This window comes from Heterodontus francisci, chromosome 25 (genome assembly GCF_036365525.1).
Source record: "Heterodontus francisci isolate sHetFra1 chromosome 25, sHetFra1.hap1, whole genome shotgun sequence".
Classification (NCBI taxonomy): Eukaryota; Metazoa; Chordata; class Chondrichthyes; order Heterodontiformes; family Heterodontidae; genus Heterodontus; species Heterodontus francisci.
Genome location: NC_090395.1, coordinates 25,256,751 through 25,280,859, shown reverse-complemented (window position 1 = coordinate 25,280,859; position 24,109 = coordinate 25,256,751). Strand labels below are relative to the sequence as shown.

The following is a 24,109-nucleotide window of genomic DNA, read 5'->3' as shown; positions in this document are numbered from 1 at the left end:
CGAGCAGAGTATAAACCTGGCAGTGTGTAGACCGGGCGGAGTATAAAGCTGGCAGTGTGTAGACCGAGCAGTGTATATTCTGGGCAGTGTGGAGACTGGGAAGAGTATAAACTGGGCAGTGTGTCGACCGGGCGGAGTATAAACCTGGCAGTGTGTAGACCGAGCAGAGTATAAAGCTGGCAATGTGTAGACCGAGCAGAGTATAATCTGGGCAGTGTGTCGACTGGGAAGGGTATAAATCTGGCAGTGTGTAGACCGAGCAGAATATAAACCGGGCAGTGTGTAGACTGGGCAGAGTATAAGTCTGGCAGTGTGTAGACCGGGCGGAGTATAAACCTGGCAGTGTGTAGACCGGGTGGAGTATAAACCGGGCAGTGTGTAGACCGGGCGGAGTATTAACTGGGCAGTGTGTAGACTGGGCGGAGTATAAACCGGGCAGTGTGTAGACTGAGCAGAGTATAAACCGGGCAGTGTGTAGACCGGGCGGAGTATAAACTGGGCAGTGTGTAGACCGAGCAGAATATAAACCGGGCAGTGTGTAGACTGGGCAGAGTATAAATCTGGCGATGTGTAGACCGGGCGGAGTATAAACCGGGCATTGTGTAGACTGGGCGGAGTATAAACCTGGCGATGTGTAGAGCGAGCAGAATATAAACCGGGCAGTGTGGAGACTGGGCAGAGGATAAATCTGGCAGTGTGTAGACCGGGTGGAGTATAAAGCTGGCAGTGTGTAGACCGAGCAGAGTATAAACTGGGCAGTGTGTAGACCGAGCAGAGTATAAACCTGGCACTGTTTAGACCGGGAGGAGTATAAAGCTGGCAGTGTGTAGACCGAGCAGAGTATAAACCTGGCAGTGTGTAGACCGGGCGGAGTATAAAGCTGGCAGTGTGTAGACCGAGCAGAGTATAAACTGGGCAGTGTGTAGACTGGGAAGAGTATAAATCTGGCAGTATGTAGACCGAGCAGAATATAAACCGGGCAGTGTGTAGACTGGGCAGAGTATAAAATCTGGCAGTGTGTAGACCGGGCGGAGTAGAAAGCTGGCAGTGTGTAGACCGAGCAGAGTATAAACTGGGCAGTGTGTAGACTGGGCGGAGTATAAAGCTGGCAGTGTGTAGACCGAGCGGAGTATAAACCGGGCAGTGTGTAGACTGGGCGGAGTATAAACCTGGCGATGTGTAGACCGAGCGGAGTATAAACCGGGCAGTGTGTAGACTGGGCGGAGTATAAATCTGGCAGTGTGTAGACCGAGCGGAGTATAAACCGGGCAGTGTGTAGACTGGGCGGAGTATAAATCTGGCAGTGTGTAGACCGAGCAGAATATAAACCGGGCAGTGTGTAGACTGGGCAGAGTATAAATCTGGCGATGTGTAGACCGGGCGGAGTATAAACCGGGCATTGTGTAGACTGGGCGGAGTATAAACCTGGCGATGTGTAGAGCGAGCAGAATATAAACCGGGCAGTGTGTAGACTGGGCAGAGGATAAATCTGGCAGTGTGTAGACCGGGCGGAGTATAAAGCTGGCAGTGTGTAGACCGAGCAGAGTATAAACTGGGCAGTGTGTAGACCGAGCAGAGTATAAACCTGGCACTGTTTAGACCGGGCGGAGTATAAAGCTGGCAGTGTGTAGACCGAGCAGAGTATAAACCTGGCAGTGTGTAGACCGGGCGGAGTATAAAGCTGGCAGTGTGTAGACCGAGCAGAGTATAAACTGGGCAGTGTGTAGACTGGGAAGAGTATAAATCTGGCAGTATGTGGACCGAGCAGAATATAAACCGGGCAGTGTGTAGACTGGGCAGAGTATAAAATCTGGCAGTGTGTAGACCGGGCGGAGTAGAAAGCTGGCAGTGTGTAGACCGAGCAGAGTATAAACCTGGCAGTGTGTAGACCGGGCGGAGTATAAAGCTGGCAGTGTGTAGACCGAGCAGAGTATAAATCTGGCAGTGTGTAGACCGGGCGGAGTATAAAGCTGGCAGTGTGTAGACCGAGCAGAGTATAAAGCTGGCAGTGTGTAGACCGGGTGGAGTACAAACCGGGCAGTGTGTAGACCGGGCGGAGTATAAACTGGGCAGTGTGTAGACCAAGCAGAGTATAAACTGGGCAGTGTGTCGACCGAGCGGAGTATAAACTGGGCAGTGTGTAGACCGGGCGGGGTATAAAGCTGGCAGTGTGTAGACCGAGCAGAATATAAACTGGGCAGTGTGTAGACTGGGAAGAGTATAAATCTGGCAGTGTGTAGACCGAGCAGAATATAAACCGGGTGCTGTGTTGACTGGTCAGAGCATAAGTCTGGCAGTGTGTAGACCGGGTGGAGTATAAACCGGGCAGTGTGTAGACCGGGCGGAGTATAAACCGGGCAGTGTGTCGACCGGGCGGAGTATAAACTGGGCAGTGTGTAGACCGAGCAGAGTATAAACCTGGCAGTGTGTAGACCGGGCGGAGTATAAACCGTGCAGTGTGTAGACCTGGCGGAGTATAAACTGGGCAGTGTGTAGACCGAGCAGAGTATAAACCTGGCAGTGTGTAGACCGAGCCGAGTATAAACCTGGCAGTGTGTAGACCGGGCGGAGTATAAACCGGGCAGTGTGTAGACCGAGCCGAGTATAAACCGGGCAGTGTGTAGACCGAGCGGAGTATAAACCTGGCAGTGTGTAGACCGAGCAGAGTATAAAGCTGGCAGTGTGTAGACCGAGCAGAGTATAATCTGGGCAGTGTATAGACTGGGAAGAGTATAAATCTGGCAGTGTGCAGACCGAGCAGAATATAAACCGGGCAGTGTGTAGACTGGGCAGAGTATAAGTCTGGCAGTGTGTAGACCGGGCGGAGTATAAACCTGGCAGTGTGTAGACCGGGTGGAGTATAAACCGGGCAGTGTGTAGACTGGGCAGAGTATAAATCTGGCGATGTGTAGACCGGGCGGAGTATAAACCGGGCATTGTGTAGACTGGGCGGAGTATAAACCTGGCGATGTGTAGAGCGAGCAGAATATAAACCGGGCAGTGTGTAGACTGGGCAGAGGATAAATCTGGCAGTGTGTAGACCGGGCGGAGTATAAAGCTGGCAGTGTGTAGACCGAGCAGAGTATAAACTGGGCAGTGTGTAGACCGAGCAGAGTATAAACCTGGCACTGTTTAGACCGGGCGGAGTATAAAGCTGGCAGTGTGTAGACCGAGCAGAGTATAAACCTGGCAGTGTATAGACCGGGCGGAGTATAAAGCTGGCAGTGTGTAGACCGAGCAGAGTATAAACTGGGCAGTGTGTAGACTGGGAAGAGTATAAATCTGGCAGTATGTAGACCGAGCAGAATATAAACCGGGCAGTGTGTAGACTGGGCAGAGTATAAAATCTGGCAGTGTGTAGACCGGGCGGAGTAGAAAGCTGGCAGTGTGTAGACCGAGCAGAGTATAAACTGGGCAGTGTGTAGACTGGGCGGAGTATAAAGCTGGCAGTGTGTAGACCAAGCGGAGTATAAACCGGGCAGTGTGTAGACTGGGCGGAGTATAAACCTGGCGATGTGTAGACCGAGCGGAGAATAAACCGGGCAGTGTGTCGACTGGGCGGAGTATAAATCTGGCAGTGTGTAGACCGAGCGGAGTATAAACCGGGCAGTGTGTAGACTGGGCGGAGTATAAATCTGGCAGTGTGTAGACCGGGCAGAATATAAACCGGGCAGTGTGTAGACTGGGCAGAGTATAAATCTGGCGATGTGTAGACCGGGCGGAGTATAAACCGGGCATTGTGTAGACTGGGCGGAGTATAAACCTGGCGATGTGTAGAGCGAGCAGAATATAAACCGGGCAGTGTGTAGACTGGGTAGAGGATAAATCTGGCAGTGTGTAGACCGGGCGGAGTATAAAGCTGGCAGTGTGTAGGCCGAGCAGAGTATAAACTGGGCAGTGTGTAGACCGAGCAGAGTATAAACCTGGCACTGTTTAGACCGGGCGGAGTATAAAGCTGGCAGTGTGTAGACCGAGCAGAGTATAAACCTGGCAGTGTGTAGACCGGGCGGAGTATAAAGCTGGCAGTGTGTAGACCGAGCAGAGTATAAACTGGGCAGTGTGTAGACTGAGAAGAGTATAAATCTGGCAGTATGTAGACCGAGCAGAATATAAACCGGGCAGTGTGTAGACTGGGCAGAGTATAAAATCTGGCAGTGTGTAGACCGGGCGGAGTAGAAAGCTGGCAGTGTGTAGACCGAGCAGAGTATAAACCTGGCAGTGTGTAGACCGGGCGGAGTATAAAGCTGGCAGTGTGTAGACCGAGCAGAGTATAAACCTGGCAGTGTGTAGACCGGGCGGAGTATAAAGCTGGCAGTGTGTAGACCGAGCAGAGTATAAAGCTGGCAGTGTGTAGACCGGGTGGAGTATAAACCGGGCAGTGTGTAGACCGGGCGGAGTATAAACTGGGCAGTGTGTAGACCAAGCAGAGTATAAACTGGGCAGTGTGTCGACCGAGCGGAGTATAAACTGGGCAGTGTGTAGACCGGGCGGGGTATAAAGCTGGCAGTGTGTAGACCGAGCGGAATATAAACTGGGCAGTGTGTAGACTGGGAAGAGTATAAATCTGGCAGTGTGTAGACCGAGCAGAATATAAACCGGGTGCTGTGTTGACTGGGCAGAGCATAAGTCTGGCAGTGTGTAGACCGGGTGGAGTATAAACCGGGCAGTGTGTAGACCGGGCGGAGTATAAACCGGGCAGTGTGTCGACCGGGCGGAGTATAAACTGGGCAGTGTGTAGACCGAGCAGAGTATAAACCTGGCAGTGTGTAGACCGGGCGGAGTATAAACCGTGCAGTGTGTAGACCTGGCGGAGTATAAACTGGGCAGTGTGTAGACCGAGCAGAGTATAAACCTGGCAGTGTGTAGACCGAGCCGAGTATAAACCTGGCAGTGTGTAGACCGGGCGGAGTATAAACCGGGCAGTGTGTAGACCGAGCCGAGTATAAACCGGGCAGTGTGTAGACCGAGCGGAGTATAAACCTGGCAGTGTGTAGACCGAGCAGAGTATAAAGCTGGCAGTGTGTAGACCGAGCAGAGTATAATCTGGGCAGTGTGTAGACTGGGAAGACTATAAATCTGGCAGTGTGCAGACCGAGCAGAATATAAACCGGGCAGTGTGTAGACTGGGCAGAGTATAAGTCTGGCAGTGTGTAGACCGGGCGGAGTATAAACCTGGCAGTGTGTAGACCGGGTGGAGTATAAACTGGGCAGTGTGTAGACCGGGCGGAGTATAAACTGGGCAGTGTGTAGACCGAGCAGAGTATAAACCGGGCAGTGTGTAGACCGGGCGGAGTATAAACTGGGCAGTGTGTAGACCGAGCAGAGTATAAACCGGGCAGTGTGTTGACCGGGCGGAGTATAAACCGGGCAGTGTGTCGACCGAGCGCAGTATAAACCGGGCAGTGTGTCGACCGAGCCGAGTATAAACCTGGTGGTGTGTAGACCGGGCGGAGTATAAACCGGGCAGTGTGTCGACCGAGTGGAGTATAAATCGGGCAGTGTGTAGACCGGGCGGAGTATAAACCGGGCAGTGTGTAGACCGAGCCGAGTATAAACCGGGCAGTGTGTAGACCGAGCCGAGTATAAACCTGGTGGTGTGTAGACTGAGCCGAGTATAAACCTGGTGGTGTGTAGACCGAGCCGAGTATAAACCGGGCAGTGTGTAGACCGAGCCGAGTATAAACCTGGCGATGTGTCGACCGAGTGGAGTATATACCGGGCAGTGTGTAGACCGGGCGGAGTATAAACCTGGCAGTGTGTAGACCGGGCGGAGTATAAACCTGGCTTTGTGTAGACCGGGCGGAGTATAAAGCCGGCAGTGTGTAGACCGAGCAGAGTATAAACTGGGCAGTGTGTAGACCGAGCAGAGTATAAAGCTGGCAGTGTGTAGACCGGGCGGGGTATAAACCGGGCAGTGTGTAGACCGGGCGGAGTATAAAGCTGGCAGTGTGTAGACCGAGCAGAGTATAAACTGGGCAGTGTGTAGACCGAGCAGAGTATAAAGCTGGCAGTGTGTAGACCGGGCGGAGTATATACCGGGCAGTGTGTAGACCGGGCGGAGTATAAACCTGGCAGTGTGTAGACCGGGCGGAGTATAAAGCCGGCAGTGTGTAGACCGAGCAGAGTATAAACTGGGCAGTGTGTAGACCGAGCAGAGTATAAAGCTGGCAGTGTGTAGACCGGGCGGGGTATAAACCGGGCAGTGTGTAGACCGAGCAGAGTATAAACTGGGCAGTGTGTCGACCGGGCGGAGTATAAACCTGGCAGTGTGTAGACCGAGCAGAGTATAAACTGGCAGTGTGTAGACTGGGAAGAGTTTAAATCTGGCAGTGTGTAGACCGAGCAGAATATAAACCGGGCAGTGTGTAGACTGGGCAGAGTATAAGTCTGGCAGTGTGTAGACCGGGCGGACTATAAACCTGGCAGTGTGTAGACCGGGCGGAGTATAAACCTGGCAGTGTGTAGACCGGGCGGAGTATTAACTGGGCAGTGTGTAGACCGAGCAGAGTATAAACCTGGCAGTGTGTAGACCGGGCGGAGTATAAACCGGGCAGTGTGTAGACCGGGCGGAGTATAAACTGGGCAGTGTGTAGACCGAGCAGAGTATAAACCTGGCAGTTTGTAGACCGGGCGGAGTATAAACCGGGCAGTGTGTAGAACGAGCCGAGTATAAACCTGGCAGTGTGTCGACCGGGCGGAGTATAAACTGGGCAGTGTGTAGACCGGGTGGAGTATAAACCGGGCAGTGTGTAGACCGGGTGGAGTATAAACCGGGCAGTGTGTAGACCGAGCAGAGTATAAACTGGGCAGTGTGTCGACCGGGCGGAGTATAAACTGGGCAGTGTGTAGACCGGGCGGAGTATAAAGCTGGCAGTGTGTAGACCGAGCAGAATATAAACTGGGCAGTGTGTGGACTGGGAAGAGTATAAATCTGGCAGTGTGTAGACCGGGTGGAGTATAAACCGGGCAGTGTGTAGACCGGGCGGAGTATAAACCTGGCAGTGTGTAGACCGGGTGGAATATAAACCGGGCAGTGTGTAGACCGGGCGGAGTATAAACCGGGCAGTGTGTAGACCGGGCGGAGTATAAACCGGGCAGTGTGTAGACCGGGCAGAGTATAAACCGGGCAGTGTGTAGACCGAGCCGAGTATAAACCGGGCAGTGTGTAGACCGAGCGGAGTATAAACCTGGTGGTGTGTCGACCGAGTGGAGTATAAACCGGGCAGTGTGTAGACCGAGCCGAGTATAAACCTGGTGGTGTGTAGACCGAGCCGAGTATAAACTGACCATTGTGTAGACGGGGAAGAGTATAAATCTGGCAGTGTGTAGACCGAGCAGAATATAAACCGGGCAGTGTGTAGACCGAGCAGAGTATATACCAGGCAGTGTGTAGACCGAGCAGAATATAAACCGGGCAGTGTGTAGACCGAGCAGAGTATAAACCAGGCAGTGTGTAGACTGGGCGGTGTATAAACCGGGCAATGTGCAGACTGGGCGGAATGTAAACCGGGCAGTGTGTAGACCGAGCGGAGTATAAACTGGGCAGTGTGCAGACTGGGCGGAGTATAAAAGTGGCAGTGTGTAGACAGGGCGGTGTATAAAGCTGGCAGTGTGTAGACCGGGCGGAGTATAAACCGGGCAGTGCGTAGACCGAACAGAGTATAAACCTGGCAGTGTGTTGACCGGGCGGAGTATAAAGCTGGCAGTGTGTCGACCGGGCAGAGTATAATCCGGGCAGTGTGTAGACCGAGCAGAGTATAAACCTGGCAGTGTGTAGACTGGGCGGATTATAAACCTGGCAGTATGTAGACTGGGCGGAGTATAAAGCTGGCAGTTTGTAGACCGAGCGGAGTACAATCCTGGCAGTGTGTAGACCGGGCGGAGTATAAACCGGGCAGTGTGTAGACTGGGCGGTGTATATATTGGTCGGTGTGTAGACTGTGTGGAGTATAAATCAGGCAGTGTGTCGGGTGGGCGGATTACAAACCCGGTAGTGTGTAATCTGGGCGGAGTATAAACCAGTCGGTGTGTAGACTGGGTCGATTATAAACTGGGCCGTGTGTAGACTGGGCGGAGTATAAAGAGGGCAATGTATAGAGCGAGCAGAGTCTAAACCGGGCAGTGTGTAGACTGGGCGGAGTATATACCTGGCGGTGTGTAGACCGAGTGGAGTATAAACTGGGCAATGTGTAGACCGAGCGGAGTATAAACTGGGCAGTGTGTAGACCGGGCGGAGTATAAAGCGGGCAATGTGTAGACTGGGCGCAGTATAAACCTGGCAGTGTGTAGACCGAGCAGAGTATAAACTGGGCAGTGTGTAGACTGGGCGGAGTATAAACCGGGCAGTGTGCAGACCGAGCGGAGTATAAACTGGGCAATGTGTAGACTGGGCGGAGTATAAAGCGGGCAATGTGTAGACTGGGCGGAGTAGAAACCGGGCAATGTGTAGACCGGGCGGAGTAGAAACCGGGCAGTGTGTAGACCGAGCGTAGTATAAACCGGGCGGTGTGTAGACCGAGCGGAGTATAAACTGGGCAATGTGTAGACTGGGCGGAGTATAAAGCGGGCAATGTGTAGACCGGGCGGAGTAGAAACCGGGCAGTGTGTAGACCGAGCGTAGTATAAACCGGGCGGTGTGTAGACCGGGCGGAGTATAAACCGGGCGGTGTGTAGACCGGGCGGAGTGTAAACCGGACCGTGTGTAGACGGAGCCGAGTATAAATCTGGCCGTGTGCAGACCGAGCGGAGTATAAACCGGGCAGTTTGTAGACCGAGCGGAGTATCAACCGGGCAGTGTGTAGACCGAGCGGAGTATAAACCGGGCGGTGTGTAGACCGAACGGAGTATAAACCGGGCGGTGTGTAGACCGGGCGGAGTATGAACCGGGCAGTGTGTAGACCGGGCGGAGTATAAACCGGGCGGTGTCTAGACCGAGTGGAGTATAAACCGGGCGGTGTCTAGACCGGGCGGAGTATAAACCGGGCGGTGTGTAGACCGGGCGGAGTATAAACCGGGCAGTGTGTAGACCGAGCGGAGTATAAACCGGGCGGTGTCTAGACCGAGTGGAGTATAAACCGGGCGGTGTGTAGACCGGGCGGAGTATAAACCTGGCAGTGTGTATACCGGGCGGAGTATAAACCGGGCAGTGTGTAGACCGGGCAGAATATAATCCTGGCAGTGTGCAGACCGAGCAGTGTATAAACCTGGCAGTGTGTAGACTGGGCGGAGTATAAACCTGGTGGTGTATCGACCGAGCGGAGTTTAAACCGGGCACTGTGTAGACTGGGCGGAGTATAAAGCTGGTGGTGTATCGACCGAGCGGAGTATAAACCGGGCACTGTGTAGACTGGGCGGAGTATAAACCTGGTGGTGTATCGACCGAGCGGAGTATAAACCGGGCACTGTGTAGATTGGGCGGAGTATAACGCTGGCAGTGTGTCGACCGAGCAGAGTATAAACCGGGCACTGTGTAGATTGGGCGGAGTATAACGCTGGCAGTGTGTCGACCGAGCCGAGTATAAACTGGGCAGTGTGTAGACCGAGCGGAGTTTAAACCGGGCACTGTGTAGACTGGGCGGAGTATAAACCTGGCAGTGTGTAGACCGAGCAGAGTATAAACCTGGCAGTGTGTAGACCGAGCGGAGTTTAAACCGGGCACTGTGTAGACTGGGCGGAGTATAAACCTGGTGGTGTATCGACCGAGCGGAGTATAAACCGGGCACTGTGTAGACTGGGCGGAGTATGAACCAGACAGTGTGTAGACTGGGCGGAGTATAAACCGGGCAGTGTGTATACTGAGCTGAGTATGAACCAGACAGTGTGTAGACTGGGCGGAATATAAACCGGGCACTGTGTAGACTGGGCGGAGTATAAACCTGGTGGTGTGTCGACCGAGTGGAGTATAAATCGGGCACTGTGTAGACTGGGCGGAGTATAAACCTGGTGGTGTGTCGACCGAGTGGAGTAAAAATCGGGCAGTGTGTAGACTGGGCGGAGTATGAACCAGACAGTGTGTAGACTGGGCGGAGTATAAACCGGGCTGTGTGTAGACTGGGCGGAGTATAAACCCGGCGATGTGTAGACTGAGTGGAGTATAAACTGACCAGTGTGTAGACTGGGAAGAGTATAAATCTGGCAGTGTGTAGACCGAGCAGACTATAAACCTGGCAGTGTGTAGACTGGGCGGAGTATACACCGGGCAATGTGTAGACTGAGCGGAGTATAAACTGGGCAGTGTGTAGACTGGGCGGAGTATAAACCGGGCAATGTGCAGACTGGGCGGAATGTAAACCGGGCAGTGTGTAGACCGAGCGGAGTATAAACTGGGCAGTGTGCAGACTGGGCGGAGTATAAAAGTGGCAGTGTGTAGACCGGGCGGTGTATAAAGCTGGCAGTGTGTAGACCGGGCGGAGTATAAACCGGGCAGTGCGTAGACCGAACAGAGTATAAACCTGGCAGTGTGTTGACCGGGCGGAGTATAAAGCTGGCAGTGTGTCGACCGGGCAGAGTATAATCCGGGCAGTGTGTAGACCGAGCAGAGTATAAACCTGGCAGTGTGTAGACTGGGCGGATTATAAACCTGGCAGTATGTAGACTGGGCGGAGTATAAAGCTGGCAGTTTGTAGACCGAGCGGAGTACAATCCTGGCAGTGTGTAGACCGGGCGGAGTATAAACCGGGCAGTGTGTAGACTGGGCGGTGTATATATTGGTCGGTGTGTAGACTGTGTGGAGTATAAATCAGGCAGTGTGTCGGGTGGGCGGATTACAAACCCGGTAGTGTGTAATCTGGGCGGAGTATAAACCAGTCGGTGTGTAGACTGGGTCGATTATAAACCGGGCCGTGTGGAGATTGGGCGGAGTATAAATCGGGCGGAGTGTAAACTGGGCAGAATATAAACTGGGGGGTTCGTACACTGGATGGTGTATAAACCGGGCGGTGTCTAGGCAGGCTGGAGTATGAACCGGGCGGTGTTTTGACTGGGCAGAGTAGAAACTGGGCGGTGTGTAGACCAGGTATAGTATAATATAGGTGGTGTGTAGACTGGGCAGAATATGAACCGGGCGTTATGTAGACTGGGTGGAGTATAAACCGGGCGGTGTGTCGACTGAGCCAAGTATGAACCGGGCGGTGTGTAGACTGGGCGGAGTATAAACCGGGCAGTGTGTAGACTGGGCCGAGTATGTTTAGGGCGGTGTGTAGACTGGGCGGAGTATAAACCGGGCAGTGTGTAGACTGGGCCGAGTATGAACAGGGCGGTGTGTAGACTGGGCGGAGTATAAACCGGGCAGTATGTAGTCTGGGCCGAGTATGAATGGGGCGGTGTGTAGACTGGGTGGATATAAACCAGGCAGTGTGTAGACTGGGCGGAGTATAAACCGGCTGGTGTGCAAACTTGGCAGAGTTTGAACCAAGCGGTGTGTAAACTTGGCAGAGTATAAACCGGGCAGTGTGTAGATTGTGTGGAGTATAAACCGGGCGGTGTGCTGGCCGGGCGTAGTATAAACCAGGTGGTGTGTAGACCCAGTTTAGTATAAACCAGGCGGTGTTTAGGCTGGGTGGAGTATGAACCGGGCAGTGTGTAGACCCAGTTTAGTGTAAACCAGGCGGTGTTTAGGCTGGGTGGAGTATAAACCGGGTGGTGTGCTAACTGGGCGTAGTATAAACCAGGTGGTGTGTGGATTGGGTGGAGTATAAACCAGGTGGTGTGTAGACCCAGTTTAGTGTAAACCAGACGGTGTGTAGACTGGGTGGAGTATAAACCGGGCAGTGTGCTAACTGGGCGTAGTATAAACCAGGTGGTGTGTAGATTGGGTGGAGTATAAACCAGGTGGTGTGTAGACCCAGTTTAGTGTAAACCAGACGGTGTGTAGACTGGGTGGAGTATAAACGGGGCAGTGTGCTGACCGGGCATAGTATAAACCAGGTTGTGTGTAGACCCAGTTTAGTGTAGACCAGGTGGTATATAGACTGGGTGGAGTATGAACCGGGCGGTGTGTAGACCCAGTTTAGTGTAAACCAGGTGGTATATAGACTGGGTGGAGTATGAACCGGGCGGTGTGTAGACCCAATTTAGTGTTAACCAGGCGGTGTCTAGACTGGGTGGAGTATAAACCGGGCGGTGTGCTAACCGGGCATAGTATAAACCAGGCGGTGTGTAGACCCAGTTTAGTGTAAACCAGGCGGTATGTAGACTGGGTGGAGTATGAACCGGGTGATATGCAGATAGGGTGGAGTATGAACTGGGCATGTATAGACCAAACAGTGCTTAGACCTCCCAGAATATAAAGTAGTCAGTGTGCACTCTGAGCGGGATGTAGTCTGAGCGATGTGTTAACTGCGCCAGATGTAAACCAGGTGCAGTGTAAAATGAGTGGCCGATTTGCTGTGGTTTATGTTCTGCTATTGCATGAAACAAATTTCTACCCCATTGCTTTTTTGAGGAACCCCGAGTTTTCTCGACTTGTGTGGACAGCACCATCTCTCTCATTATACTTAGTTTCAGTCGGAAATGGACATTCTGGGTTTGAAATTCCTTTTGGGATGTTTCAGGTGTGACGTGGATGCTACACATGGGCCATGTAGGAGGCCCAAGCTCAGGCCCCAGGCCTCATTAGCATTATTTGAATGAGCCTGTCCAATTTCCACAGGCAGTTAACCCATTTGAAGAAAGAAAGAAAACCAATATTGAGTTGACCATCACACCGGCAGTGGCCTGAAGGTAAGTGTAGTATAACGGTTTGAAAGGGATAATGTTTGAGATGGTGAACTGGATTTTAAGACCCTGCCATTGATGTCAACAACAAGATAAAAAAAGGCGGCCCGCCTGATTGGCCAAAGAGCTGCCGTGCATTTAAATAGCCAAGGAGTCACGCCCGCCCCCCAATCCCGTGGAGGAGGCGGGCTGTCCGTCCCCGGCAATGTGTCGGCTGCCTGCGTGCAAGCAGTGGTGTCATTTTTAAAGGACAGCCAGCCTTACCGGTCAGTTTGTATTTTTAAAGAAATATCCTCCAAAATTTATGAAATAAATTTCTAATGCCCCTTACCCACCCCCAATAACAATGACATTAACTATTTGCCCTTCCCCCCCAAAACACTTACCTTTTAAATCTGACCTTCCCCCCAAACTGCACAAAGTTTAAAGTTCACCCCTTCCCACCATCCCCGACAACCAATATACTTATTTGAACCTATCTCCCCTCACCACAGAAAATATTAACTCCTCCCCCCCCTCCCCAGCAGTGTCATGCTGGCTTTCCATGGACAGGGAATTGAAGGTGCAGAAGTGCCGGATGCCGCTCTGAAGCTCGTGGCGGGCCTATAAGATCCCAGGTATGTGTATTGGAAATTATTCATTTAATTAATTGACATATTTAATTCTGGGTTCCATCGCTGGGTGGCGGGGAGGCCACCACAGAGCCTCTCCACTGCTGGGAGGATCAGGCCGGGCCTTCCCGGCATCGGCCTCTGTGATGGACTGCTGCCGGAACCATTTTTCCATCCATCACCGCTCCCACTCATCCCCCCAACGGAGCCCGTCGTCATGTGCTTGGTAAAATCCAGCCCAGTGTGAGGGATACCTCCCACCATGATGATGTAAGAGATCACATGTGAGAGAAGCAGCATGGCTTCAGAGGAATCACATAGACTTACGTAAATCTGTATCCAGTTAAAATGTAGTACATGAGTTAATATTAAAATTACTGAAGTCTCAGCAATCTCTCCTAGTAGCATTAATTGTTTTTAGCTTAAGAATCCTGAGCAGAGCCAAACCGGTTGCAATATACAATTTAGCAGAGTGAGCCTATAACAGGCATTATGCCCTCACTTACATATTTAAGGAACCTGATGCCTATTTCAGGTAGCCATTAGGAATGCCTGAAAAATGACCTGACCCAATAATGGGTTGTCTATCTATCAGGCATCCTTTGGTCATAGGATATTGGTTTCCAAAACTGGTCCCCAGTATGTCTGTTTTATACAGTGAAGTTCAATCTTTACCCTATTTATCAACTCAAGCTGTCTGGTTGAGTGAAAGGAGTTACTTTGATCTGGTGAGAAATCCTACTCCAATATTTTCCACAGTTCATTTCTCAACGAAGATGAAAATTACTTGACATGATTTTCTGTTGCTCCATACTGTTATATAACAGTGTCTCCAAGTCTCAAGCATCTGGCAATGCTTATTATATATTTGTTAAAAAGAAACAAAATATGAAATGTGCTTTAAAACAGATTGCTTCATTCCTTCTAAGCGCCAAATATCAAAAACCAAAGCTCAGGCATTTAATTCTCGGAACTTGGAATGTGAAAGACAGTGTCAGTGACTTTCAGTAAATTCACTCCATTACTTCCTGTGAGTCACTAAGCAAATCCCTTATAGTCAAGTCATAGTGAATGTTCAAATGATCCCCAACAGCAACTTTGGTTAGTATAAGTAACATGGACATTCCAATTCTGAAATGGTACCAGATCAGACCCAAATCTGGGGTTAGTTTCACACAGAACTGATTTTGATGTATTTATCTCTTGAAATAATAGCCACTACTGCATCAGCTTGACTCATTGGTAACTCTTCCCTTTCCAAAGCTGAAAGGTTGAAGGTTCAAACCTCACTCCAGGTTTTGAGTATGTGGTCTGACATTGCAGTGCAGCCCTGCAAGGGTGCTGTATTGTTCAAGGTGCCATCTTTCAGCTGAGATGCTAAAGGCCCACAATAGCATTTTAAAAAGAGCAGGAAGTTCTCACACTGGCCTGCTGAACATTCTGCCTCAACCAATATTTATCACCAAAAGCAGAATAACTGGTTGTTTATCTCTTTTGCTGGCACCTTTCTTTAAATAAATTGGCTGCTGTACTTTCCTACATAACAATAGTGACCACACTTCAAAAGTAAGTAATTGATTGAAAACATGCTTTGGGGCCTCCAGTAAACATGAAAGAAGTTATAGAAACATGTTCTTTTCTCTGCTTCCTGATTTATCTCCTATTCTTTTCAACCTTGACAGTGTCCTATCCTGTGGGCCATTGCTCTTTATCCAGGTTTCTTAATAATAAAATATGTATGACCACTGGTAATAGTTTCCACTGCCTCTGTGCCCCCACCCAATAATTCCTGACCATTGGCTCCTCTTTCCATTAGTCAAGGCCTGTAATCACACTGGCTGTGCATGTTTAAAAAATCACTTAATTTTTATGGAATTCTGGTGACGAAGATGACAGCTATATTCTAAATGGAGGACAGGAAGGAAAATTGAATGAATGTAAGAAAAATTGCTGGATAGGATGGCAACTGGATGACAGGGAGATGGTTAACAGGTGGACAGGAATGGAAACTGCTGGACACCAAGAGAGAAACTGGTGGAGAGAAGGGAAAACTGATAGATAGGAGAGAAAACGGTGGGAAAAAGGCAAGCTGCTGTACAGGAGAGGCATTGTGGTAGATAGGAGGGGCAACTGGTAAACAAGAAGGGAATGGTGAATATTGCAATGAGGCTGGGGGGTACTGCAATGTAACAGGATGTGGATTGAGAGGAATCTGCTATCTCACTCAGTTACTGCCCAGTACAGCTGGATTTCTTGTGACCTGGATTTGTACAGTTCATTGTTAAGAAGCTCTTAAAGTTACATGAGGTAAAAAAAAAAGTACCTGTTTTAACATGAGAAATAGAGTACATGTGTGCTACTGAAACAAAGAGAAAAAATAGTCAGCAGGCTGATGCAGAGTAATACACTACACTTAAAATATAAAAGATACTGTCTAATTTAATTATTTGTCACTCGTCTTTTGCTTCTGTGTATCTCTTTTTCCTCTCTTGTCTAACTCTTATTTTTGCATTTCTGTCTGTATTCCTCTGTTTCTATTCCAGTCTTTTTTCCCTTTTCTTCTTTCAGATCTGATGGGTGACACAATATGGTGCAATGTAGTGCAGTATGATGTGGTGTGGTGCAGTGTGGTGCTAAGGGATGAAACCTACATTTTCCGAAGTGGGTTGTGGAGCAAATGTGGCTTGTAGCCCTCAATGAACCTCTTTTCACCTCTTCCTCTCATTACCCCCTCACTCCCATTTCAACTTCACATTACTTCCCTTTTTAATCATGTCTTCACTCCATTGCTATCCTTATTCATTCCCAATCACTGTCCCATCTCTTTCCCTTTGAATTATCCATTCAGCTCTCTCCTCCTTCATACTCATTCTGCTGTCACATTCCTCCCACAGCCAAAAGACTTGCAGGTTGATAGGTAAATTGGCCATTATAAATTGCCCCTAGTATAGGTAGGTGGTAGGGGAATATAGGGACAGGTGAGGATGTGGTAGAAATATGGGATTAGTGTAGGATTAGTATAAATGGGTGGTTAATGGTCGGCACAGACTCGGTGGGGCCGAAGGGCCTGTTTCAGTGCTGTATCACTAAATCTAAATCTAAATCATACCATTCCATCCACTCCCTCCTCATTGCCACTCCCTCCCCTTAGTGTGTAGATTCCCTCCTTGCCCTCTTCCCTGCATTTCCCTCAAATATGCTTTATTTACATTCAAAATTCAATTTGCTTTTTTAAAAAAATAACTCAGAGATGAGAAAAGAAGCTCGGTTCCTCTCTATTTTCCTTTCCCTCTCTCTGTCTCATAGGAGTCAATAATTAGTGTATTTACATTTTCTGTTAACAAAAACAGGAGATGATTAATCTCTCTTGCAAAATTTTTTGAAAGAATAATACAAATTAGGATTAAGCAAGGCACCCTGGCTGCAAAATCCAGCTCCATCGACCTGGGCTTTTTAATGCTATGAGTCCAGTTTTGTCTCTAAGGTGGCATTTGCCACACATGTGCACACTTCTGCTGTGAGCCACGCCGGGTGCCATTTTGGTGAGGGCGTTAACACACATGCAAGGAGTATGCAGATTGGCAGATCATGGCATCAATCAGCATCTAACTGATTTGACACCAGATCATCAGGGTGCTGAAAAAAATGCTTCCTCACTTGGACTGCTCTGGAGGAGCCCTGCAGTACGCAGCAAAGTGCATGTCAAGATTCGTCATGGTCTGCTACATGATGCACAACCTCACCATCATGAGGGCACAGCCATTGCAATCAGCTATACGGTGACCTGCTGAGGAGGAGGATTAACAGGAGGAGGAAGAAGATGGGAGGAGGGAACCAACACAGTCCCTTTCTGACAAAGCTGTCTGTGATCGACTCATACGACAGTAATACCAGTGAACGCAACCCCAATTCCCCACTCACCAGTAGTCCCGCACCTTACTTTCCCTCTGTTGCTGACAATCACAGCGTCCACTTGGCCACAATGCTGAAGTAAAAGCTTCGACAAAATAAATATCCCAAACAAAATTTATAAATCAGACCATGCCATATTGTATATAAAAGTCAACTAATCACCTTTGTGCATTCCCTTAGTGCCTATCTTGCAGGTGGCATTGCCTGTTCTCGTGCTCCTACACTGTGCTACTCCGGTGACTGCAGTATGACTGTTGGAAGGTTGCTGATTTTCTATGAGGGAAACTGCAGAGGGCCTTGCAGGACAATCTCAAGCAGCTATGACCGTACAAAGCCTGGCTTCAGACAGCATCAGCTTGGCAAGGGCAGCAGCAATCTTGGTTGGCTGGGCTGGCAGGCAACAGCAGGGACACGGCAGAGTACTAATGGTGGGAGGTCAAAGGCTGCCATCCTGAGAGAGGACTGCAGAGTCGTGCTCCACAGAGCCATTGCCACACCCCCAGGGCAGCACCTCAGCAATAATAATAATCTGTTGGAGGACAGATTGCTGGACTGCAATGGCACCTCTGAATATGGGTATCTGCAGCCATGATGGCAGCAGTCTGAGCTTGCGTGGCAGCAAGACTTCAGACTGAGATTCCACTGCAGCACCCAGACATTGGGTGGCTTCTGTTTGTTCTGCAATGGAAGCTGAGGCATCAGATGCTCCATCATGAACGGTCTGCAAGTGTGATCTGTGCCTGCCTCCGCCAGTTAGCTCCTGCTGCCTCCGGTTATGCGCTACCTATTCCTGCAAGTGAGAGGGAAGTGTGTAAGTGAGTATGGTGCAATGTATTGATGTGGCTGACATGGTTGAATAGCCGGCAGTGTGTACAACCTGTGAACTGTGGGTGTTTGAGGCTTGGAGCAGTGTTAAATGTATGAGGGTGAGGTGAAACTATGAATGTTGTGTGTGAATCATGATTGATAGAGATTGTTGGTAGGTAAACGATGGGGGTGTGACGCTTTGGTGGGATATGGCTTTTGAAAATACATTAACTGTCCTTGGCAACTCATGTGAGGTCATTGAACCTTGTGCGGCACTGCATCCAGGTCCTTGGGGCTAGACTACTGGGATTGACCACTATGGCTATCTGGTTCCACTGCCTTTGTAAAGTTTCTCTCGTGAGCCTATTGAGCCCTTGTGAATAGCTGACATCTCTCTTCCTCTCTGCCTCCTCCACCAAAGCTTCCAACGTACAGATTGCTGGCTGTAATGGTCTTTGGCAGTCTCCTAATGTGCATAAACCTATAGCACAAAAGTGTTTCTAATTTGGCATAAAAAAATTACAAAATCGGCTCTCTCAATCGGAAAGAAAATAAGGATGGCTAGTGTGAGGAATAAAATGTCACACCAGAACATCAGTGGGTGCTATTCTCAAGTTGGTCAGTGCAAGGCCTGTGCCATACCTGACCTGAAAGTGCAGAAAAAATAGATTTGTTTATCCAATTCCCAGCAATGCAATCTATCACCATAATGAGCACAAAAAATATAAATTCAGAAAGTAATTGAGAGCTCTTTGGATGCATAGAACTGGTACCTGTGGAAGTTTATCACTGTGAGATTGTGCAATGTAAACAGGGTCACTGAAGTAAGAAAGCAGAGCCCAGACTGAACACTCCTTGTATCCTTAAGGGATTAATTAGTGTAGTGCTGTACTTTTGCTCAACAGTACCATGACTGGTGGGTGATTGGTCATTCCTGTACGTATACAGTTGAAGTTATGCCTGTACAGGTGTCAGCATTAGAATAAGAATCTGCAGGTTCCTCTTATGGCTTAGTGAATATACTGAGCATAATTGATATCTGGGCACTAGACAGGCATACTGCAGACTCTTGCTGCACATCCCTAGGCAGCTCGCTGATGAAAATGATTTAGGTTTTTGGTTACCCTGTCACTGGAAGGATATCTCAGGTTGGTGTTGAGAGAATGGGAGGCATGTGAGACAATCAGGAAGTGTGGTCGGCGATCGGGGAGATGGTGGGAGCAAGAGGAGGCAATGGGTGAGATCTATGTGGATGCTGGAAACAGACGTCGGGACTGCTGTGTAGCCAAGGGGAGCACTCCTGCACATCCCAGATTCATATTCAAATATGCATGGTAGTGGCCTGCCTGTAGCAAGACCTGGACAACATCCAGGCTTAGACTGATAGGTGGTCAGCAACATTCATGCCACACAAATGCTAGGCAATAACCATCCTCAGCAGGAAAGAGTCTAACCACCTCCCTTTGACATTCATTTGTGTTACAAGTGTCGAATCGCTCACTATCAACATCCTTGGGGTCACCATCAACCAGAAACGTAACTGAACCAACCACATAAATACTTTGGCTAGAACAGCAGTTCAGAGGCTAGGAATTCTGCAGGGATTGATTCATGTCCTGACCTCCAAAGCCTTTCCACCACCTAAAAGGCACAAGTCAGGAGTGCAATGGAATACTCTCCCCTTGCCTGGATGAGTGCAGCTTCAACAACACCTAAAGTGCTCGTTACCATCCTGGACAAAGCAGCCCAAGTGATCAGAAACCTGTCCACCACCTTAAATGTTCACTCCCTCCACCTCCGACACACAGTGGCAGCAGTGTGTACCATCTACAAGATGCGCTACAGCAACTCACCAAGGGTCCTACGACAGCACCTCCAAACCCACGGCCTCTACTGCCTAGAAGGGCAAGAGCAGCAGATGCATGGGAACACCACCATCTGTAAGTTCCCCTCCATGTCACACACTATCTGATTTGGAACTATATCGCCGTTCCCTCACTTGTCGGTGTGCCAAAATCCTGGAACTTCCTCCCTAGCAGCACTGTGGATGCACCTACACTACACGGATAGCAGCGGTTTAAGAAAGCAGATTACCACCATCTTCTCAAGGACAATTAGGGATGGGCAATGATACTCACATCCCATGAATGAATTCATTTTTTAATATATTCTCTTACTATGCTTGTGGTATTTTCGTGGCAACCATGTCAAATAGGAATGACATCAGATTCCAACGGAATGCAATGTACAATCGATCAGGAACACAATATTGAAGAGGATTGTTTGCTTGTAATTGAATGAAGTTTTACAAAACAAATATAAAACATAAATAAGAAAAAGTGATTCAAAACTGATCATTACTATCTTTAAAATATTCACTCATTGAAATGAAATGCAAAATACAAAAAGTCATGCCACTGGTTAGAGATGTAATTACATTCTACTATTTAATAATTTGCAGAAATCTATTTGCATACATCCTATAGTTTTTTTTACGAGAATCTGTTCTAATGAAATGCATGCCTCATTATAAGTAACCTTTGCATTTGTAAGTTCCAAAGAATAGGATGAAACCTTATTTATTGAGTTTTTTTACAGCTGCATCGGACTTCCAAATAGAGAGGTATTGTGCAGGGTACACTGTTTGAACTGTTTTAGATAATAGTGTTCACATTTTTACTGTTGTAGCATTTCAATTTTGAATGATTAATTTTGTTATGACTGGATTTCCTTTTTTTCAGTGCCTAATCAAGGAATTTTAAAAAATCTGAACAATAAACGGTACATGAATGAAACACTGGACAGGGCCAGAGGCCAACATGACTGCACACAGCCACTTAGCTCTCTCAGATGGATACTGCCTTGCAGAGCCACCCCAGCTTTATGGTATGGATAATCTCTTCACAGTTCAGCTACATACATTGCAAATGGAAGGTAAAAAGACTAGATAGGTTGTTACGACCGAGGCGGGAGGAGTGCACTGTTTATTCTAGTTCCATTTCTCCATGGGTCACAAAATATATTTAAATTTTTTCCCACTTACCGATACAGTCAATCTATTTCTATCCCAGAATAAAACACACCAACCAACAAAAAACAACAAAATTATCAGTTTATTATAAAACAAGTCTTAAACAATAATGAAGTAAAGCATAAACATACAGATTGAAATATAAAAGTTCCCTTTTCATCTTAGCCCCTCACACATACCGGTTAACTGGAAAAATAAAAGGGATTGTTGTTTAGAGCTCTGTTACAAAAAAAACTTTAAAAAAAGATGAAAAAAAGACTTGGGCTGAATTCTTGCTCATTCTTAAAGAAACAGCAGATGAGATATGTTGTGTTCCAAAACTGGCATACAGTCTGTATATGTATATGTAGTATATGTAGACGGATCACTGGGATCTTTTTGAACAATTCTTTTAAGGCAGCATTGAAAATTAATTTAGCAGGCTTTTCTTCAAAAACAGCAGACAAGATGAGTTGACACAGTGGACTTCTTAGCGCCTTTTAGAGAAGTTCTGGAAAGCTGAGCTGGGTTGTGGTCTTCTCTCTTTCCTTGGGAATTCTCTTCTTTCCTTGGAAGTTCTCATCTTTCCTTGGAAGTTCTCTGCCTATTTATCCAGTCCAACCCCAACTCAAAACAATTCAAAAGCGAAACTGACAACAGGAAATCAACCTTTTGACTCCATCAATCTTGACCTGTCACTTCTTTGTAAACAACTTCTCAAGGTGTCCGAAGTTCTCTGTAGTTTATTGAGCTGGAAGTCAGGTGGTTTCCTGGAAAGGCTTGTTATTGTTGCTGAAAGTCAGGTGGTTTCCGGGAAAGGCTTGCTTTCCTCACAAGACTGCTCAGTGTTCCTTTTAAAAAACATTTCCAGGGACTGTTTTTCAAAGTCAAGTGGCCTTTACATGAATTCTTTAAAAACCCCAAAGTTTAACATTTCTTCAATCTTTCAAAAATGAATCCTCAAAAAATATATTTAACAAAACACAAAGGCACTTTTGTAACAACGTCCAGTAAGGGATATGTAAATCACTGCTATAGTGCAGTTCTTCCTAATATTTTCGGCAAAGTCCCTCGCAAGATAATTCTTTTGGTGCTGTGCAGATATGTAAGATCCCAAGACAGTGGGCAGCAAGTGTGACACCCACAATATTGGGTAAGGACAAACAAGAGGTGTCAAACTCAAGAAAGCTTGTTATGGAAGGATAATGCTGGAACCTATCTTTACACAGTTTCACATTTGTTGTACAGAATAAAAGGATGACAAACCCTCCACCAATCTCAGTAAGTGTCTGCTTATAAGTGCTTAAGTAAGATCCCAGTTAACACCCTCCACCTGCATATAATCAAACAATTGATACACAATTAACAGATTAACAAGCGCTATCCTTTACCTCCACCTGAAGCACGTGTTAAAATATTTGCATATGCAAATAAGTGGCCTGACATCAGCTTCAGGTTCCCTCTCCAAGGTTGGTTTCCCCTGAGGCAGCCATCTCCATTGGTATCACAGGCTGAACTCAGGATAATCAAGGCTGGAGATTGCCTGCCGATCAAAAAAGTAAGAAACTCATCTGAATGTGGAGCCAGGAGGATCAGGAGTGTTCCTTCCTACTCCACATTTAACCACCCTCTCAATCGGTGCCATTCCTGACCCCAGAACCTCCATCTGCCAGGCTCTTCCCCAACTCCCAGACCCTGACCCAATCCCAACCCTTGCACTCGGTGACTCCGACCATACCTCCTTCCCAAGTTGTCTGGACCTCCCTACCTATCCCGATCCCAACCTTGGACTCACTTATTTGTAGGCCACTGCAACGTTAGAGATTTTTCTCTACTCTTCTCTACCCTTCGCTGGCAGGATGTTGCACCATTCTGGTGCCATCGCAATGAGGCCCAAGACCCAATATCAACAATGCCTCAGACCTCACCATTTATGTGCCTGGATCATTCCCTGCATCCCTCTCCTGCCTGTGTTTCTAGTCTACTAACTTTAAAAACTGGTACCGGTAAAATTGCAAAAGAAATCTGTTGTTTCATTTAAAAAAAAATTGTTTTCAGTGAGTAGCACTTTCAGTTGCATAATACATATCTCTAGTTGCCCTGAGAATATGGTGGGAAGTGTTCTCAAATTGGATTTGTAAATAGAGTAGCTTCCTAGCCTAATTTAGGGAGTATTAAAGGTCAACCACACCATGTAGAGCAGAATTATGTGTGGGCTAGGCCATGTTTCAGACTTCCTGTGAAAAGTAGCTAATTCTTTTTGTCACTTTCTCTTTGGCATTCTCTAATACCTGAAAGGAGTGCTTATGAAGTAGATACTGACCATTCACTGTTTTGTTCTGTTGGAAGTTGCCACAAGCCCATTAAACTTAGGAGGAGAGGCCAGTCTCACAAAATCTTGCAATGCCATGGTGAGCGCAGCTTTAATTTTGCTGCAGTCTAGAGTGGAATCCTGGTACAAAACATCTTCAGCTTCTTGAGAGAGTTTGCATCTGAACACCCCATGTAAGTTGATGCAAATAAAAAAATTGGGAGGCAAGGAATTCCCTCTTTCATATATGTGCATGATGTGCACAATGGACCTGTGTGTGTTGTAGGTGTAGGCCCAATTGTCCCATCCTGGGAAAGACACAGATATCCTAGGGCAATGTAAAGGGGGTGAAGATCTATTATACCAGGCCTCTGTGTAGTATTCTGATAACTATTAATGCTTAGTACAGAACATATAAGAGTCTGATGGTTGAAATAATGGGGGTTTATTGAAACCGTCTTGCATCTATGGTTTCTTCTACAGCTCTGCATAAGGGTCTGTACAGTTTACATTACATCACTTCCTGTGATGATCACACAGTCTGTTTACAGAATCTGCCCAGTAACACCCAATGTTCACTATATTACACTATACTACATCTCCCTGACCCCAAGTCTCTGACTTCTCTTTTCAGATTGATAATTGCTGTGGCATTTTTACAAGTCTGCCATAATGAGTTCTTTGTTCTGCTGAAGGATATTGAGGTTTTGAGTCTTCTTCTGACTCCTTTTGACTTTGGAGTTC

The 24,109-nt window shown here is 48.0% G+C and overlaps 1 protein-coding gene across 7 annotated transcripts in view; it reads left to right on the top strand.

The window, feature by feature from the left end:
• LOC137383789 (bile acid receptor-like) overlaps nucleotides 1-24,109 on the top strand; it is a 181,451-nt gene that overhangs the window by 81,607 nt on the left and 75,735 nt on the right. For 4 of the 7 annotated variants that reach the window (XM_068057000.1, XM_068056997.1, XM_068056996.1 and 1 more), the window contains one exon: nucleotides 20,786-20,930. In XM_068057000.1, the coding sequence (XP_067913101.1) occupies nucleotides 20,834-20,930 (97 nt within the window). In that variant the 5' untranslated portion in view covers nucleotides 20,786-20,833. Of the gene's footprint in view, nucleotides 1-13,238; nucleotides 13,332-20,785; nucleotides 20,931-24,109 lie in introns of all 7 variants that reach the window. The other 3 variants (XM_068056999.1, XM_068056995.1, XM_068056998.1) reach the window with 2 other exon arrangements.